The 20807-nt window shown below is 44.9% G+C and overlaps 1 protein-coding gene across 2 annotated transcripts in view; it reads right to left on the bottom strand.

Annotated features, from left to right (window-relative positions):
* Rapgef4 (Rap guanine nucleotide exchange factor 4) overlaps nucleotides 1–20807 on the bottom strand; it is a 285071-nt gene that overhangs the window by 119205 nt on the left and 145059 nt on the right. The window contains exon 5 of one of the 2 annotated variants that reach the window (XM_059260694.1): nucleotides 2356–2428. In XM_059260694.1, the coding sequence (XP_059116677.1) occupies nucleotides 2356–2428 (73 nt within the window). Of the gene's footprint in view, nucleotides 1–2355; nucleotides 2435–20807 lie in introns of those variants that run through there. The other variant, XM_059260693.1, reaches the window with a different exon arrangement.

Below are 20807 nucleotides of genomic sequence, written 5' to 3'. Positions count from 1 at the left end.
GACTGGAAGAGATCATCTGAAAGTTCCCTTACTCTGGAGAGTCTCAAGACACAAATTCTCATGCAGGACGCAAGGGGTGATAGGCATGTCTGCCATAGCGTTCCAGATGTGTGTGTGTGTGTGTGTGTGTGTGTATGTATATAAGGAGCCAGGTGGACTTGTGCCAGCATGCTGAAATTCATCCTGCACCCACCCAGTGGGACAACTATCCATCCGGCAACCACCTTGTAGGCCCCGAGTGGACTGACTGAAGAGAGCCGGGGTACAGTCAACTGCCAGTGTGGGAAATCTGAATATTGACTTGATAGAGGATTTTTTTTAAGGGAAACAATGGCAGCTCTTTCATGTGGTTGAAGTGCTGACTGCACATGGAAAAGCCTTTGTTTTCAAAAAGGTCTCCTAGCTGGAAGCAGGGCTGTGTGACTGTAACCCTAGACACCAAGGAGGCTGAGGCAGGAAGACTGCAAGTTAGGCTAGCCTCAGGTATGTGGTACCGCACAGTGGAGAGAGAGACAGAGACAGAGAACCAAGTTCAAGCTCCTAAGGTTTTGGGAGAAAGTGGAAGGACTGGGAAAAAGTCAAAAACTGTAAGTGTTGAGAGTGAGGCAGGAGCACAAGGATCATGCAACAGAGCCCCGAGATCTGAGGGAGAGCAGGCTGGGAAAGCTATTAAATTAATAAGAACAATGGGAGCCACCGCGTCTGTTGGTGATGGTTAACTGTGGAGTAATTCATTTAAAAGTATGGGGTGGGGCGGGGCGTCGGTAGGGCACGCTTTTAATCCCAGCACTCAGGAGACAGAGCCAGGCAGATCTCTCAGAGCGAGACCCAGGACAAGCACCAAAACTACACAGAAACTCTGTCTCAAAAAAAAAAAAAAAAAGTGTTGGGCGGAAGCCAGACTTCATGGAGCTAGTGAGTGGCTAAGGGTGAGAACATAATAGCTAATACTTTATACATAATTATTATGGGCCTGGCACTCTTTTAAACACATGGCACATTTTGATTCATTTAATACAACAACCTTAGCGGGGAAACTGAGGCACAAAACATCTGAGTGTCTTGCCTGAGGTCACATAGCTAGGAGACAGCACAGTTGATTTTTTTTTTTAACTCGGGCAGTCCTAGTGCACTGGTTCTTTCTAGCTCAGCCAGGAGGGGGAGGAAAAAAGGAGAGAGAGAGAGAGAGAGAGAGAGAGAGAGAGAGAGAGAGAGAGCGCTGATGTCCTCTTTCCTGCCCCCTTCTCAAGGAGGCAGATGTGGGAGAGGGTGGGGGCTATAGAGAAAGAGCGACAGCAACATGTGGAACAGAAGGCGGGAACCCTGGAGATCCAGCCAAGCAAGAAGGTGGCCCCTGCAGAAACTAACATTGGAGGATGAGAGCGGCATGCAAGGACCAAGGAACAGGGTGGAAATGCTGTCTGCCATGTCTGTATCTGGCCATCAAGCTACCATAACTTCAACCACTCCATGCTTAGCGCTTTGTTACACACACACACACACACACACACACACACACACACACACACGTAGGAGGGATAGGGAATAGAGAGATGGCTCAGCAGTTAAGATCATGTACTGCTCTTCCAGAGGACTGATGCGGTTCCTAGCACTCAGGTCAGATAGCTCACAACTGCTCCAGGGAATCTGCTGCCCTCTTCTGGCCTCTGAGGGCACCTGCGCTCTTGTGCACAGACACATACATAAAAATAAAACCAATCCTGAGAACAGCATCACATAACTCACCCCACCCCTATCTTTAAACCTCAGCCAACGGTGGTTCTCTTACAGGAGCCTGATTTTTTTTTTTTTTTTTTTTTTTGCTGGTGTACATTGAACATATATACCACACCGCTTGACTACACACACGTGTGTTAAGTAAATACCAAAGTATCAACTTCCTATGTGGTAGAGCACCTAGCACCCAGAACCTACCAAAAGCCTGGGATTGAAGGGGCCATTTTAAAAGAACTAATGACTTCTGTTTCTCTCTTTGGTCAATGGAGCTTAAGTGAACAGAAGATGGGGTTCTCGCACACCCCCATGTGGCTGAGACAAACACAGCTCAGGAATCCCATTTTGAAAAGGGCATAGAACTATTCCAAGCACGCGGATATCCAGTATGGAAGTCCCAGCCTGCACCAGAGCCAGGCACTCTCCACTAGTGAAGACCCCACAGGACAGAGCACAGACCACCTGTGCACGATCTCCAGTGCGACCTGCCAGTCTGTTACTCACACCAGAGTCAGGGTGCTTCCTCTATCATGCTGGTGTTCAACACACTTTTTTTTTGTCACATGAAAACACATACCACACAACCAATTTTCAGATACAAAATGTTCACACTTCACTTACGGTCATTGTTAGAGCCCGTTTCCATAACACCATAAGGAGGAGCCAGAAGTCCGGCCATGTACTGTCGGTATTTCTGCAAGACAAGATTGTAAAGTCAGCACACAGGTATTTACTCGCTTGGGGCGTACGTTTATTTACATGTTAAAGAGCAGAAACCCTGGGTGTCAGGAAACCCGAGTCTCTTATTCATAGAGCCAGGAAGTGTGCTCTCTAGGGCTCTGGGTTTAAACTAAAGACGTGGGGTTCAGCACAAGGCTTCCTGGGTGAGACTGAACGTGTCCTCTGCCCAGGGCAGGGCTCCACCCAGCTGCTTCATTTATATATTATGCATTCGTGGAGAGAGAATGGTGGGGTTCTTACCTCTCCCCACCCTGTATACACAGGCACCTGAGAACCAGTGAGTGTTTACAGGCGCAGACACAGTAACCGAGCTGCCTATCTCCGAGGTGAATGCCTCCGAATCAGCCGCTTTCAAAGCCAAAAGAAACGCAGCAGCTCTTGGAACATGTCTCTTTGAAAGGAGGCTGACTCGCTCCCATTTACCTCCCTCCTTTTACACGGTACACCTGTCTGCTACGTGACCTCCAAAGCACTTTTGTTACGTTGTCAAATAAAATCATTTGGCTTTATTTAGATGCTCCCGAATTGTCTTCCCCTGGCTTTTGGTCCAGGCATGCTCGGAAACTTGGGGCTCCACAATACATGTGATTATCCCCAGGAATCTGTGGTGCATGGGAGGCATGAGGTTTGGTGAGCTTCGGGGTAGAAAGGAGGGGCATTTACAAAGAATGGAAGGTGAACGCTCTCAGGCAATAAATGTAGCTTCCTCCCCTGCAGAATGAAAGCTGGGTGATTTTCCTGATGTGTTGTATCATGTATATTTATGGTTTATAATTACAGTAACACTCATAAATGTTAAACAGCATCAAAAGAACCAGCACCCCACAATATGTGCTATACAGAAACCAGCGGAAAGGCTTCATCTGTAGCAATGGGCAGCTGGTGACACGTGGTACCCCAGCAACCATCTGGCCCATTTGGAAGATTTGAACAGTGCTGTCACGGCACTTTCTCTAAAGAGCCTTCTAGTCAAGATGTGACTAGCTCCTCCCACCCCATTTTTTCTTCCCCAATAGGAAGCAAGGGCTCCAGTATGTGTGTGTGCCAACATGAAGATGGCTGTTTTTCCCTGTCTCTGAGCTGATGACGCAAACATACCTACAGGACCAACGTGTCACCCAGTACTGTTGTCACCCCCTCTCCATCTCCCCAGTTCTGATTCTCTTCTTTCTTATACTGTCATCTACCCTTCTTCATGGGGCAGCATTCTGGGCATCCAGCTGACTTGTGCTCTACATGGAACAGTTTCCGAGAGGGTGTAAGAGATCTGCTATATTCCAAGAAGCTTCGTGACCCTCCTTCAACCTTTGGAGTCCTTCCTCTTGTGCTTTACAATTCTCTTACAAGCTTCTAAAAGAAATAATTCCTGTTCAATTTCAGGGGCCAGTTTGTTTTGCTTAGAAATGTCCCCTTGGGACTGATGGTGCTATTTGTCTCTGCACGTCCACGCCAATTCCCATAGACTCAGGAAGCACCATTGACCTTCCTCCAAGCCCAGAGCACCTGGTCTGTGGCTCAGCTCCCCCATTGAGAATCCCTAGGGCTGCTGCTTTGAGGACAGAAACCAGGGCAGCCTCCAGGGAAGACCATGTAGGCTAAATTTAGAGATGTGTGTTTGGAGTTTCCACCATGTGAGTGTGGAGTCCCAGGCACTGGGCACCTCAAGAGAACAGGAGACAAGGACCCTTGCTCTTGTGAAGCATCTAATTCCCGAAACACAGGGCACAAGGACTTGTGCTTACTATATTAACTCCCCATTATCCATGGGGTTCCCATCCTAAGACCAACGCCAGACACTTTCAACCATAGACAGCACTGACCTCTCTCTATACTGTTTTTACCTATTCACACATACATACAGTAAAATTTAATTTAAAAACTGGGCACAGTAAGAGATTTATGGCAACTGATAACACAATAGGACAATTCTACCAACACACAGCAATAAATGTTAGATGAACATGGTCTCTTCGCATTCACTCCCTCAAAATATGTCATTGTACCCAAATACGTTGGACTATAATGGATGACGGGTAACTAAAACCATGGGAAGCAACATCCCAGGTAGGGGGCAACTACTTTACAAATTTAATACTTACCTGTTGATTTCAAACACAGATTTAACTAGACAGAATACCACGTACTCATATAGACCTTCAGTCATTATCAGTTGGTGGCTGGTGTTATTTCACTATACATATATCTGCTTATTCCTTTCAGAATTCTTTTGGGTCAAATTCTAGGTATCATATAAACTAATCAGTAAACATTTCAGTAAGGATTTTTAAAAGATAAAGGCTCTTCTTAAACAAAATCACAGCACTGTCATAACCTTTTAAAAGTCCATAACCCTCAGTTGATGTAAGAATTCTAGTTGTTTCATAACTGTCACCCAGGAACCAGATTCTAAAATTAGTTTATTTAATAAGACAACAATGGTGTCAATACAACAGCTTTTGATACAAAAGTGAAGATCAGAGGCAGGGTTAACATATCTGTAATTAAAGTAAATGCTTCTTTAAATTAGTGTGTGTGTGTGTGTGTGTGTGTGTGTGTGTGTGTGTAATAGAAAGACATCCTGACATTAACCCCTGACCTCCACTTGTGACTGCATGGGTAGGCACACTTGCATGTGCATGGGCACACAGGCTTTATAGTGTTACACATACAAGCACAGGACAGTCTATAGCAATGGCTCCCAACCTTCCTCATGCTGCGACCTTTTAACACAGTTCCTCACGTGGTGATGAGCTCCAAACATAAAATTATTGTGTTGCTACTTCATATGCGTAATTTTGCTACTGTTATGAATTGTAATGTAAATATCTGTTATGCAGGATATCTGATGTGTGGCTCAAGAGGGGTCACGCCCCACAAGTTGAGAACTGCTGGCCTATAATGTGATGTACACAGTGTGATACTGTTTTGTGGTAATACAAGAACAGATGCCTGTGCATAAATACAAGGATCTGCAACCATGAAGAGCATCTCTAGACACAAGAGGAGAGCAACAAGAGAGCTCTGGAGGGAGGCATATGTGGCTGAGGGCAAGGAGAGACACAGTTTTCACTGTATACACTTTGGAACTTTTGACTTCGTACCATGTGCCGCTCATTTCCCTTGGGGTGCCAGAACAGCTCACAGCCTTTGCTATTTTATTTGCTATTATATATTCATCTGAAGAAAGTTTTCCATTATGAGGGCAATAAGCACCTGAAACGAAACGAAACATCATACAACCAGAAGGAAAAAACTCGAAGAATTAAGGAGTTATGAAAAACAAAAAGCCATGTTTACGCGCAGGTTCTCTCTCTCTCAGCCTGTCCTTTGCACCACTGCGAGGACAGGAGTGAAGAATCTTCCAGATCAACTGCCCACATTATCTCCAGCAATTCAGGTCATGTTAGCTGTTAAGTATTCTGAAGTTCAGATGTCACGGAGAGAGACAAGTTGTCCCCACTGTTTCCTGACCCAATTCCTGCCCCTGCCCCACTGAATCGGAGGACAAGAGAAAACAGCTTTTGGTAGATGCCACTACAGTTGGCATAGATTGTTATACAGCAAGAGAAACCGAACTGGGAACTTGGTATCTGATCCTGAGGTTAGGTTGTACCAAAGCATAAAGCATGTGGCATTGACTTGAGAACCGAACAGTGAGAGGAAGCACAGTGGGACTTGGAGGGCATGGACGGTGGCCTAGAGAGGAGGATGGTGAAGAGGAGGGAGAATCATCCTTCATGATTCCCCATAGCCAACAGAATGTGGCAGAAGTGATGCGGTGTGACTTCCTGGGCTAGATCACAAGCACATGGTCTCTGGGGACCTGTGCGCTCCAAATGCTACCTCTTAGAAGCCACTGACCACGCTCCAAAACACCCAAGGTAAGTTGAGAGGTCACCTGGTGGTGGACGGTTCAACTGAGCTCAGCCTCTGAGGCATCCGAATTATTCCAGCTATCCTGACCTTCCAAGCTGATATCAAGACTGGGTTTAACAAACAAGGAACCCCCCTGGGCCTTGTAGAACTCTTGACTCAGAGAATCCACATGTAATAAAATGGTAATTGTTTTATGTAGTAGACTTGGTGGTGGCAACAACCCAAACACAAATTTCTCTTTCTCTCTCTCTCTCTCTCTCTCTCTCTCTCTCTCTCTCTCACACACACACACACACACACACACACACACACGCACACACACACACACACACACGCACACACACACACACACAGAGGCATACACACAGAGAGGCACACACGTACAAGCATACACGCATGTACACTGTATCCTATGAGAAATTAAATGCTTGCAATTTTCAGTTCTGGCTTCCATGATGAGTAGGGGATTTGCTGAGCCACTTTTCATGAGGTCTCTGTAGTCAGTGGCTTTCCAAGCAGCGTACCCATGCTACCAGAGTCTGTAAAGCCTGCGGTTATTGCCGAGAAGTTACTGGATAGGAGGGGGCATGAGATGGCTATTCTAGGTTTTCACAGGGACAGATGCTAAGCAAACAAGCAAGTGCTCTGTCTTTGTGGCCAGGAAGAGATGAGAACCAAGGGACCTGTGCAGACTCCAGCCTGGAGCATTTCTGGTGGAGAGAACACGGGCCATCCCTCTGCTGGTGGGATCGGCTCCCAGGAGCGTTGAGTGTCAGAGTACATGGGGCACTGGGAGTAATAATAACACAGCCGTGGAATGACAGAGTGAGACACAGAGGAGGGACTAATCCCCTCGACTACGCAGTCCTCCCGAGGCTGTAAGAATTGAGAGATTGGATACTGGGATCCTTCTAATAGTGCCTACATGTATCCCAGGAATAAGAGCAAAGTGACTGTGTTGATAAACCTACATCGTACAACAGTTCGTACTTTTTACAGATGTTTAAAAACAACTCGCATTTTCTGAAAAATAAAACAAATCAAAGGCGGTATGAAGGCCATGCTTAAGAAGTTCACACGTATACGTCAGGGCTGGTCAGTATGAACCTGAGGCCATCAGTCTTCAGAGGTGATCCAGTAGGTTTCTATGGCTGTCACTCACCATACCCCCCCCACCCCAAACCTCAACAGTTGAGGTCTGTGGTAGCTTGGCTGAGGTATGTGGAGCCCTTTGTCCACATCTTCTTTGGAATCCTGGTTGACCTTTCCCCACAAACCCTTTTCTGGATCCCAACCCCCTACAATACTGCAGAGCCTTCGTGGACTCATTCAGGCACTTGCCACGTGGCCCCCAGTGCTTAGAAAGGAACTATGCCACTACCCCAAGTCTTGAAACGACCAGATCTCAGCAGAGCCAAAGCAACAGTGAGCTGAGGCAAGATCGGAATCAGGTCTGAGGTGGAGAAGAAAGTGCTGAGTTCTGGTGTTACCCCAAACTCCTGCACAGTGGCCCTCAGAATATGGCCTTGTATGTGACTTGTAACAGCTCAGTCTTTCTATTCCGTGAGCATTCGCTCCCATCCACACTATCCTCCAGAAGCTCCGCCTGGGGTGGAGGTAAGGGCACAGCAAACCAACAGAGTCTCTGTTGGCTGTCTCAAGATCTGGTGTGCCAATGTGTCTTTTCCCATAAGGCCACCCTGCCGATGATGCTGATGGGACTAGGGGGCCCTCCCAGCCTCTCAGAGAAGTTGCCAAAGCAGCTTTTCAGATCAGAGTAAACCCAGAAGGACCGTCAAGGGTTCTAAGGAGATCAGAAACTGGAAGGTAGTTCATCAACAGGGTCCCTGCAGACAAGTCCTCCAGCCTGAGTCTCATCAGTAAAGTGCATGCTGAGTCGGATCCGGGGTGTCTCTGCTTTGTTCTGCACAACTGGGGGTGCCCACAGAACCCTGAAGAAAGATGCATCACAGAAACACAACTTTCAAGGGAAAGAGGGTGTCTTCACTCTCACTGATTTCATAAATTACAGCCTTGAGTGTAATTTCATTTTTAAAAACGCCTTTGGTTCCTAAAAAATTGAAGGTTTGCAAACCATGACTAAAGAATCTCCAGACTTTCCGCTAGGTTGCTATCACTCAAACTCCTCCACACAGCATCAACAAAGCCTGGTGTAGGACTGACTCGGCAATGTTCCTGGAGCCTCTGTTCTCTGCAATGAACACTTCTATGGCTGTGTATCGATAGTGTGTTCTGTCACTGAAAAGCTTTTCCAACAACCAAAGGTAGTAACGGGCTGAGACAGAAGGATCATGAAATTGAAGCCAGTCCGGGTGACAGTGAGTTCCTGTCTCAATAAATCAAAGGGAAGGGACAGAGGGCAGTGGTGGAGCCCTTGGCTGGCATGCCTGAGGCCCTGGAGCTGATGCCTCGCTCGGCAGGTGGTGGAAGTCAATACTAAGGCTGTTCAGGTTGTGCAGCCCCATGGAGCAGCATTGACCTTCTCCAGCTCAGGAGTGAAGCTCCCCAGAGTGGCACCCAGCAAGGCAGGAGGGATGAGAGAAAGATAAACAGCAGCTCTTCCTGGACTTTCAATTTTATTCCATGTCAAGTAGTTGAAAGGATTACTTTTATACTTTTATATTATAGAGTAGAAAGATAAATTTGCATAAATTTTAAAGATTAAAGCGTACAGCTTCAAAGAAATTCTGAACTGGCTGCTGGCTACTTCTAGCTACAAAGGGTCTAGACCCCAGGCATTATGTATTGATTTCCTCTGCATTCAGGAACTTCAGTGGAAAAAACCGAGGACCTCTGATGTTGCGGAAAGCATGCAGTCATTGGCATCATGTAAGCCTGCAGCCTGAATTCTGACTCTGCCAAACGCTACCTGTGTGGGCTTGAAGACACTCAACCCAGTCTCCTGGATAAGGAACTTGGGTGGTTATACCCAACTCTCAGGCCCTTGTGAGGGAAAGAAATAAAATCTATAAAGGTACCCAGCACATATTAGGCACTTAGTAAGTGGTTATTAATTAATGACAACAATAATACTGAAAATAACAATAAACCAAGACAACTGTAGTATACTTGATATTTTGTAACCAGATCATCACAGCTTTGGGAACGGTCACTTTCCACATCATGCCTTCACATTACTGAGGATGTTGCAGGCACATTGTATAAAGACCATAGCATACCTATGAATCTGTGCGCTAAATGGGGCTATGGATACATAAGAACCTAAATCATAGACTTAAAAAAAATCAGAAATACATAATCTAAAATATGTCTGATTTTCAATTATCTTAAGCTCATAACTTAAATCACAGAGCTTTAAAAATAATTCCATAGGGTAATGGTGCAAGTCTGTAATGCCAGCACTTGGACAATAGAGGCAGAAGGATCATGAGTTCAAAGCCAGCCTTTACTACATAGCGAGTTCAAGACCTACCTGGGTCAAGTGAGGTCCTATCTCAAAGGAAAACACCAAAAACAATCCATAACATACTACCTATTTTGTATCCACTAGCAAACTGGTCTCAGGAAGAGACAGCAGGCTCCAGGGTGATGGGAAAAGGAAGAACACAGATACAAGTATCAGTACATCTGTCTCAAGTAGCTCTGATGGGAGAAGGCCTCCAAGCTGGGTCTCTTAAAGAAGCTAAAAGCTACACATGAGTATATGAGGTCATTGTTAAACCAACCCACTTGAGATACCAATGATGCCCAAGATGCTAACCAGTATGGGCAGGTTCCCTAAGTGCTATCAACTGAAAGAAGAATGACCACTTCTGAGCACTCACTGACCAAGTCTCACTCCCCAGAACATGGTCACGGTAACACGGAAGGAAGAGGTGATTAAGTACACTTTCCTTCAGACAGACAGCACTTGCTGACTGATGCCTGCTCAACCACGACAAGGGAGGCCCAGTGGGGTCCTTGAAGAACTGTTGAGGTCTCACAAGGGCAGCCACTAACGCGTGATCACACGAAGAGCGACAGTCATACTAGAATGTAACAGGGAAGGCTGAAGCCATAGACATTGGGAAAATGACATTGGATCAGAGATGAGGGTCAATGAGCCCAAAGAGGTGGGCTGAGAATGAACCAAGGTCAGCAGGGTAGAGGTCAAGGATACGGAGACTGGGAAGATGATGGTGGGAAGCCCCAGCATGCAGAGTCTCTCACAGGTTAGGATGTGGGCCACTGTCAAAGTGTAATGGGAAGCATTCAGATGGAGAAGTAAGAAGAGCACGTGAGTGTTTTTAGAGCATCCTGACAGTGGTGAACATGGTTTTGATGAGAAGATAAGGAAGGTCTTGTGTACCTGAGAGCTGGACTGGGTATAGCACAACAAAGGAACCACGAGAATTGTCAGGAATGAGGAAAGAGAGAGGGGTGTGGTGTAGGGGCAGATGGAGATGAGGACATGTGTTCTTAAAAGCAGGGGTGAGGCAGCCTCCATCTGCTCTCTGTGGATAATTCCTTGTTGAAACGCAACATCCCCGTGTCTTTAAGCTGAAATGTTGGGGGCTTCAGAAAACACCCTGGGACAAGTAACATAAGTTAGTGGTTGCTATCTTCTAGTCATTAATACCGAGGGCTCTGCTAGCAGAACTCAAGACGGGGGCAAGGCACACACAGTAGGTCAATACTACTTAGTTGAAAGTTGTTTAACAGTTCACTCTGGCACTGAGACGGCACGGTAAACTTTATGGTCACAGTAGGGCTGAGCCCACTGCAGCCCAGCCGTCATCCAAGTACAGCTGTGATTGAGGAAACAATTAGGAATTGATGCCTTGGTTGTGGGGAACAGTTGACATTTTATTATTCAACCATGTAAACCTTCAAAGGGTGATAGATCTTAAATGTGGCTATTCCAAATAAAAAACTAATGTATAAAACCCCATCCACATACTAAAATGATGTGTATTTTTAAAAAAATTTATGTGTGTGGCTGTTTAGGCTGCATGAATACAGCATGGGTGCTTGGTGCTCAAGGAGGCCAAAAGTGGAACTGGAGTCACAGATGGTTGTGAGATGTCACACAGGAGTCCTCTGCAAAAGCAGCCAGTGCTCTTAACCACTGAGCCATCTCTCCAGCCCCTAATATTTATAAAATTAACAGTAATAACCGTAATACAAACCATGAAAATGGAAATTCCAAAAGAAATGTGTTTCGGTATTGATAATACAGACTCTGGACCCACAGACCATCCAAGGATCATTTTTTCAAAAGTAATGGCCCAGGACTGCCCGCCCTGCAGAGGAAACTACTCACAGAGGATTTGCTTTCTTGCTGTACAATGGAAGAGAGCAGACAGCAGGAAGGGAGCTGAGCAGAGGAGACTGGGTTCAGGGTCAAGAAGAGCTCACTGGCTCCGAGACATGTGAACTCCCTCTCAAGTTCTAGCTCAGTCCCTCAAAATCTCTTACCACTGGGGACAGGCACTGTCTATTCATCCATTTGTTTTATATGGAAACACCCCTACATACCTCATCCTTCCTTCCTCCTTACCTCCCATCCTGCCTTGTAAGTCCAGTGGGCACATGGCATCCACCCAGAATGACTAGTTACATACTCATACACACTCTACACTAAACACAGACACTGACTGGTGTTAGGTCCCCTCAACCACCCGAAGCACATCATTTCTCCCCATAATTCTTCACCTTGAAAGCACTTGCAGCTTGAGGCATCTCACTCTGCCCAGCCTTCCTCCCATCTGTCGGTTAGGCTGACTTTATTCACTTGCCTACATTGGTTCTGTTCTATGTTACAAGTTCCAGTGAGCAAACGAGATAGCTTTGTCATAATAAAGCAACAGATATTTACTGTAGGTTTCTATGGGGTCAGGGCTGGAGGCCCATGTATTGTGGGCTATGAAAATGCTTGAATTCTTTGAACAGACCTTGGCTTCTGTCCTTTCTCTACTTCTGGTCACCTGCACTGTCCTGCATGGTGTGTTCTTATTGGCTGCCCCCAGGCCAGACTGTCTAATGCTCCTCTAAATCTCAGTAACAGATTAGGTCCCACTTCACCCAGCATGAACACCAAGAGGACCAATAATGAAAGTGATGCTTTAGCCAGCTGGAAACAGTATGGAAGAGAACACTAAGATGTCTTGTGTTCAAAGAGATGGAGTGTGAGAGTGAGCAAGGCTGAGCGAGTTGTGAGGGCACGGCTTGAAGACGCAGGTGACTGGAACCTCCAATCCCAGCTATGCACGTCTCTGTTGGTGTTGACAAGACTTGGGAACCCTGCACCCCCCAGTCCTGCCTGCCTGTGCCTCCACCGACAGCTCCCAGAGTCCTCTCCTGTTCACTCCTTTCCAAGCACATTGGCTTCTTCAGAATCCAACACAAGTGGCCCCCTGCTGGAATGTACTCCTTCACACTCAGCCTCGCTAGTAGCTCATCTGAACTTGCTTCCTTAGAGTGGCTGTCCCCAGTCCCTTAGTCTACATGAGACTCTGTTGTCTTCCTTAGCACCATGCCTCCAGCGCTAGTGTGAGCATCATTTACTGTATCTGAACATGTGCTGCTTCCACTCCCTTTTCTGCTCCATTATAAGCAAACGGAGGGCAGGGACCCTGCTATATTCACCCTCACTACGTACCTAAGTCTAGCAAATGCTATTATTATGACACCTCTCATGGGGATGGAGGGACTGAGTGTCCTCGTGGCTCTGACACACAATAAATATGAGTTCCTATTTCCTCTACATCATTTTTTTTTTCCTGAACCAATTCTGTCAAAGGCTTCATTTTCATTTAAAACAACTAATGCTTGAAATAAAAAGCAGCCCAATGCATGAAGATCTGTTGTGGAAATAATCTTTTTGTACACTGTGAAGATGTGCCTCTCTGATTGGTTTAATAAAAAGCTAAATGGCCAATAGCTAGGCAGGATTTTTGAGATACAGAGGATGCTGGGAAGAAGAAGAGCAGAGATGCTGAGAGACAGGAACAGGCAAGACATGCAGGAGGAAAGTGAATATGGCAGCACGTAGATGAATAGACATGGGTTAATTTAAGTTAGAAGAGCCAGTTAGAAACAAGCCTAAGCTATCAGCCAAGCTTTCACAATTAAGAATAAGTCTCCATGTGGTGATTTGGGAGCTGCCTGGCAGGATAGAGAAAGACTCCCTACGGAGATTTACAACCACAAGGCTAGTGATCTGGATTGAGATCCTAGGATGGCACGGTTGAATATCTCTGTGGTGTTTCTTCTTTACAAATGAGCTTCCAGCTTTCAGGCAGGGACGGGGGAAGCCTGACGATTGGTTGATGCAGATGAAAACAAAACCTAGACTTAATTTATCAAAAATCCACAAATGGTGGTGGTAAGATGACTCAGCCGGAAAGGCACTTGCCAGGCAAGCCTGAGTTGGAGCCACAGAACTGATGTGAAGGTTGTAGGTGAGAAGTGATCCCCTCTGACCTCTACACATGTGCTGGGTCTCTCACACACACCCCATAATATTTTTTTAAATTTAATACTCATTTATGAATACTTAATTGTGACTGAAAAGGGAGTACAGAGGGAAAAAGAGACAGCAGAGCCAAAATATATTCATGAAATTTAGAGAACCCATGTATAATTTCCATTTTAGTCTCCAAAACAAGGTAGCAGTGTACAATTTTAATTCCCACACAAACTGATATGCACACATATCACCCCAAACTCCCTTTCCCGGACAGCTTCATCTTCCCAGCAGTGAGCTATAACCACACAGACTATCAGCAGAGTTCTTGTAAACTTGGTGAAAGGCTTTCATATCATGTACGTGAAGAGAAAAGTTACCATCAAAAGGAAAAAGGAACTTTATTTAAATTTGGTTTAAATGAAAACTTCAATCTTTTGGCAGTTTGCAAATGATAAGACAAATGACAGAACATGACCGGGGATGTTTGATTATTTGTATTTAAAGGAACCCAGTTTGTTGAAATTGTCTAGGAGTTTGTGGGTGCTTATGTAATTTCACCGAACCAACTTGTGGTTCAGCTTTACTTCCCTGCCCATTTTTAACATTTTGTTTTGGATGAGCTGCCCATGCTCACCTTGAACTTACTTCATAGCCCAAGATAGACTTAATTAGCAAGCCTCTTGCCTCAGCCTCCCAAGTGATTTTCGTTCATCTCCGTTAACCTGCGCCTTCAAGTCTCACCTGGCATTCATTCCAGGGCCACCCTTGGACATCTGTCCTCCAGATGAAGTCTGAGTTGGCTGACCTCCTTTGGCGCTGTCATTTTGATCACTGGCCACTGCCTTCAGGGGTCGGTCCTACCTCTCTAGCCCAGTTTTCTGGGAAGCACATTTTGGCTTCCTTGGATTCTCCATACCGGGGAATACATACAAGGTCCAAGGGTCTCATACATCCAATGCTCTGTGAACTGAAGAGTCTATTTTGTGCAGATAATCAGATTGCTGATGCAATTTAGAAACTTCACTTCAAATGTTAATTCTCCAGTCAGAAAACAGACACTGGGCCTCCATATAAACGAATTCCACAGCACTAGAAGAAGAGACGCGACCTTTCCACCAACCAACACAAACGAGGCAGTATGAACCGGCAGTATCATGCTTATGCATGGTGCTCAACACCGCTAACATATGGGTATTCTTGATTTTATAGCAACTTTAAATAAAAGTCCTACTGATTTATAAAATATTAAAATTTGTCCAAATTAATAGATATGTTACTTTATAATAATATCTATTGAATGAAGTGATATGTAAATCTTGTAGGAAAACTGTGGACAATCTGTAGGGGACAAACCTTTAGGCACTAGAGAATGACCGTATTAAAACTCTCTTAGAGCTGGGCAATGGTGGGACACACCTTTAATCCTAGCACTTGGGAGGCAGAGGCAGATGGATCACTGTGAGTTTGAGGCCAGGCTGGTCTACAGAGAGAGTTCTAGGACAGCCAGGACTACACAGAGAAAAACAAAACAAGAACAATTTTTTCTTAGAAGGTTTACCAGGGAGGTAATCACTGCCTCTCACCTTCCCACCCATACACATAGCACACAGCTAACCTGGACAGAGACCACTCTGTCAGCGAACATGGCAGGAGCTGGCAATCCCAGATGTCGGGACAGCCCATGACATGGGAGCCTGGTGAAGGAGCCTGATCCTAGATGCCAGGGCCTGGGAGAATCTAGCCTAGGCTTTCTCTGCCCACCCACAGTCCCCTAAATGATAGCATTCTAGCTTGTCCTCTCTCCTAATCAAAGCCAGCTGGTCTAGCCTGTCTGAACACAAGAAACTGGGATGGCTGCCCAAAGGCCTTCCCACTTACACTAGGAATGAGTGTGAGGCACTGGCCAGGGGCAGAGGTTTATAGATGAGGGAGAATGCTGACCAGTAGAGCCTGTTCAAATGGGCCCACAGGGTGAGGAGAGAGGTGGGCTTGAACAATGAGGAGGGTGGGATATTACTGAATGTAAGGTGACGGCTGTAGCGGTCAATGAGATTGCTTCACAGGGTGCGGGGTTCAGCAGCCACACCAAATTCTTCCTGGTCCTCCTGGCTCTGCTCCAGCCTTGCTGCCTCAGGTTTGGCTTCATTCTTATCTGAATATTTGCCAGGCTCTCCTTCCTTTTGGACTTTGGCTCCTACTTTGAGAACCTTCCATCCTGATATTTGGGGTCCCCAATCTACCCAGTACCTCCATCGGTCTTCTTAGCTCAATCCCACCTCTAGCAGTTGGGTCTCCTGCTGTCCCTAATGCAGGCAAGAGTCCACTTGGCTCTGTGCAGGTAGAGCCATAATGAGAACCCTTGCTGTGGGATGTTCTGTACGTCAAATTGCTCTGATTGGTCAATAAATAAAACACTGATTGGCCAGTAGCCAGGCAGGAAGTATAGGCGGCACTAACAGAGAGGAGAATTGAGAGAACAGGAAGGCGGAGGGAGACACTGCCAGCCGCCGCCATGACAAGCAGCATGTGAAGATGCCGGTAAGCCACGAGCCAAGTGGCAAGGTATAGATTTATAGAAATGGGTTAATTTAAGATATAAGAACAGTTAGCAAGAAGCTTGCCACAACCATACAGTTTGTAAATAATATAAGCATCTGTGTGTTTATTTTATAAGTGGGCTGTCGGACTGCCGGGGTTTGGCGGGACCCGGAGAGAAAAACTCTAGCTACAGAGCATGGTTCCAGACTGGCCCTTTTCCCCCCTGGCAGTCACTTGGGAATCTCTCACCCTAAACCTGGTTATGGTGTTGATCAGGTTTCCCATCTGGAGCCTGTGAGAAAGTTCTTGGGAAACTACAAAATGCTATACGTGGAGAGAGGGATGAACCAAGTTGCTTTCCCAAGAAGCTAAGGCATAGGATGAGTGGGCAGTTCCAGAGACCAGAACTCACCCTTGGAGGCATCCCGAATAACCAGTACCTTTATTTCACTGACTGAATTCACCCCAAATCTGGATCCCTGGAGAACACTAGCTCAGGTTCAAGGTGTCATTTTGTGCTAAAACTTGCAGTGATTGACAGTTGTACAACATACTATAGTTTCTAAACTATAGAACTGTACACTCCAAGTTGGTATAGTATATGAATCGTGCCTCAATAAAAAGCAGGGGAGACCCTGAGTGGATTTCAGGACATGAACCAGTGTAGCCTCATTTCTGTCAGAGGGAGGGACAGAAAAAGATGTGGAAACACCATGTTCCGGAAACTCTGAGTGGGCCTTGATAAAGCGTATGCGCTGAGTTTACCTGTGTGGAGACCGCCTTGAGCTGCCTGTGGGAGGGATGTCGCGTGGCATGGGGACTGATGTGTGTAGGTTTCTCTGTGCCTGTATCATACAGAGCTGTGCAAGCTATTTTCAGCATTTGATTCTTCCGAACAAAAGGAGAGAACAAGCACATAAAACCCCACAGTGAATTGACAAGCAACTTTGCATATATATAGAATTTCCAGGCAATAAAGCATGTGCGCTAACAAGCTTGCTTTTGTGTAGGGGGACATTATGCTTTGCATTCCCACAATGCCCTCTTCCAAGCCCAGTGTGCCCTCCTAATTTAAATTAGTCTTTCAACTGGAGGAGCATTCCAAAAGAAACTGAATTTTCACAACATCTATTCATGGAACTTAACTAAAACTTGAGTTTTTTGTATTTTGGGTTTTTTTTCTTTTGATGGGGGATGGGCAGTACAAACCCACAACACAGTAAGGTTTTCTGTTTTGCACAATCCTAGGAATAATTATTTCCTGAATATCTATAAATATTATTTTGATTATATGAATGGCTTTAAATAGCTGTTTATGAAAACCAACAATCCTGTAAGTCTGCAAAGAAGCCTGTGTAATATAAAATGAGAGTGATAGAATTAAACACAAATTGCACAATTATATTCTAATTTCTAGATTATAATTCAGTGTGTCATAATGATGTATCCTGAAAATTATGTTATCAAAAAAAGATTTTAAAAAACGATTAAGATAACTTTTCTTTTAAATCTTAAAGTACTTCCTTCATCTGCTGGGTAATCTCATTCTGCCTATCGTAATAAAAACAATTCAGATGAAAGATTTCAAGGGAAGGCTAACAATCTCTCATCTCCAGTAGGTTTTGCCTTCCTCTTGTAAGTGAAATTCCTCGTCTGTGTGGACAGCAGGTCATATAATCTAGCAGAAAAGTAAGTTGTTTTTAATGTTCAAGGCTCGGCTTTGTGGGCTGGAGAGATGGCTCGGTGCTTAAGAGCACTGGTTGCTCTGCCAGAGGATAGATACCAGCTCAGTTTTCTCACATCGCCCTGGGACTCCAGCTCCAAGGGATCTTCTGGCCCGTGGGGGCACCCACATTCACACGCTCACTCAGACCCATGTGTACAAACATGTGACTAAAAATAAAGATTTTGATTCTTAGAGAATATGTTTAAGGTCTCCATCACTGATGTAGAATCCCACTGGGGTGTAACCGTAGACAAGCCTCCATCTTCACTATACTTTTCTGAACTAAAACTGTGATGTGTGGATGGCAAGACAATAGGAAGAGGAACCTGATTTCAAAGTAAATGTGTAAAATTGTGATAACAGGGCTCATGCTAAAAAGTCATGATCTGAACAAGGGAAACGTTTGAAAATGGCTCTAGAGAAAATTCTAGCAACAGGTGTTGTTTGATTTTTATTTTTAATCCTTATTTCCCCAAATTCCTTCCTGCTAATATATGATATAGAAATGTAAGATAAATTTTTACATTGCTATAGATTTTAGTTTATTGATACAAATTTAAAGTTAATTTTGTTAATCTGTATGCATATTTCTACTCTTGTTTAAAGTATTTTGTTTGTGCAACTCATTTGAAATTATAGTGTATAGTTGAGAAATACAGATTAATAATTAGTCTTCTATGACAGTCACACTTATAGTCATGTTAAGTTTTCTAGGTATACATAGATATATTTCAATTAGGTAGGTAATCTTCAAACACTTCAAAGACCTACAGAATATGGCATTTAAAATGTTTTAAAACTTAGGCTTTTTGGACAGTGAGACATGTCTGCTCCTGGCAGCACTGATTTACTGAGCATCGAAGACACTCCATATGGAGTTTATCTTCTTCTTGGCAAAAATAGTCATTTGGGCAAGAAATTGTTCTTGCCTGCCTTGGACTGCTTGATTGACTGGACGTGCAGGACCCATAGGAAGGTGACCACTGAACTTTGCAAGGCGTCCTTCAGGTTTCTGCTTTGCAGAGAAGACACCAGCAAGCTGCCCAAGGAACAACATATAATGGGACACAGGTAAAGTCACGGAACATGTGGCGATACATAGATTAATAGTTATGGGCTAATTTAAGATATAAGAGCTAGCTAGCAAAAGGCTTGAGCCATGACTATGCAGTTATAATTAATATAAGCCTCTGTGTGTTCACTTGGGGGATGCAAATGGGAAAGATTTGTCCTGACTGCTGGCAGGCCGGGACACAGGATATCTTCCGACTACACATATACAAAACTTAGATGTATATTTCTGAATGCCTGTAAATGCATTGAGTGTGTCCTTAAAAATCCTATGTGGAAAACACCTTCCCCAGGTCATCCATGCAGAGGACTAAGACCTCAGAGGTGACACATGAGTAGATTGGTGTCACTGTAGCCAGAATGGGCTTGTTCTCAAGCAAACTCCGCTCCCTTCCTCCCTCTCACCCATGTGATGCCTTCGGCCCTATTACAGCCCAGCAAGAAGACCCTCACCAGATACAGCCACTCCATCTTGGATCCCTCAGCCTCCCAAGCTGTGAGCCAAGTTAATTTCTATTCTTTATAAATTATCCCATCGGTAATACTCCAATTCAGTAGCACCACAATGACTAAGATGATACACTTGGTGATCAGAACATTATTTGTAGCTAAAGCACAGCAGCACAAAATTCCATGTTTGATCATCCCAGAAAACCGAGTCAGAAGTAGAGTGGCTTTGCTAAATAAGTGATGAATAAATAAATAAAACTAAATGGTGTTGGCCAATAGGAATCTGAGAAGAGTGGCCACACAATACAGCTGGTGGCATGTTTGTATGGCATACTCATCTTATCTCAGTTAGTACAAAGCATTCAGTCCTCAGATAAGGAGGCTGAATGGGTAGAGAAAGAATCCCAGCTCCCAGGAAATGTGTGCTGGCCCTACTTTCGAGAAATAATTACCAATGATAAGTTCCCCAAAGTCAAAGTTTTAGCTAAATATTACAGTTCAGATGCTCTTTAAAAAAAAAAAATACCACCCACCAGAATGGCTCACATCAGGACAGGGAATTAAGAGTCTTGAAAGCGGAATCCAGCTGTTGTCTAGGGAAGATTGAAAACAAAGAAGAACAGAAAACATAAAAGAGGAACAGTTACAGGATGCTTCCTAGGGAGCATTTAAAACAGGCGGAAGGCCGCAAGAGCCTCCACTCCCCACTCTGGGCCCTCGCATACCAGAAGCCATGAAGAGCCCTCCAAAGAAAACTCAAACCCAGCTCTTCTGTTTGGTGCGCTTTGAAGAGGCTCGGTGTACCGATGAGCATGAAGAGTTCAAGACAGTTCAACCCCGGAGTGACAACAACATTCCACAACATGCATTACCCACTCTAAAGGCTAAAACAGTAAAACAGTGTGTGCAGGGGCTGGTGGTAACAGGAATATTTCAGAAGGTTGGTGTGATCTGGAATGGGAAACAAATGGCAAAATAGAGAGACCCTCCTTGTGAGCTTGAAGCACCCCGGGAGCAAAGGCACATTTGAGCACACTCCTCACAGTCTCAGATCGGTTTTCTCTTCTCATTACTTCCTCACTCGGCAGGCTAAATTCCTATTCACAGAGCATAAATGGAACAATCTCTTCTCACCTCTACAGAGTCGCTCACACTCGCTTCCAAAATACATGTTAAAAACAAAACAAAACAACAACAAACTTTGCTACTCTCTCCCACCAAATCCTTTTCCCTAGAGTA

The sequence above is a fragment of the Peromyscus eremicus genome, chromosome 4 (genome assembly GCF_949786415.1).
Source record: "Peromyscus eremicus chromosome 4, PerEre_H2_v1, whole genome shotgun sequence".
Taxonomy (NCBI): Eukaryota; Metazoa; Chordata; class Mammalia; order Rodentia; family Cricetidae; genus Peromyscus; species Peromyscus eremicus.
The sequence above is the reverse complement of the archived record's forward strand: the minus strand, read 5'-3'. Positions and strand labels throughout refer to the sequence as shown.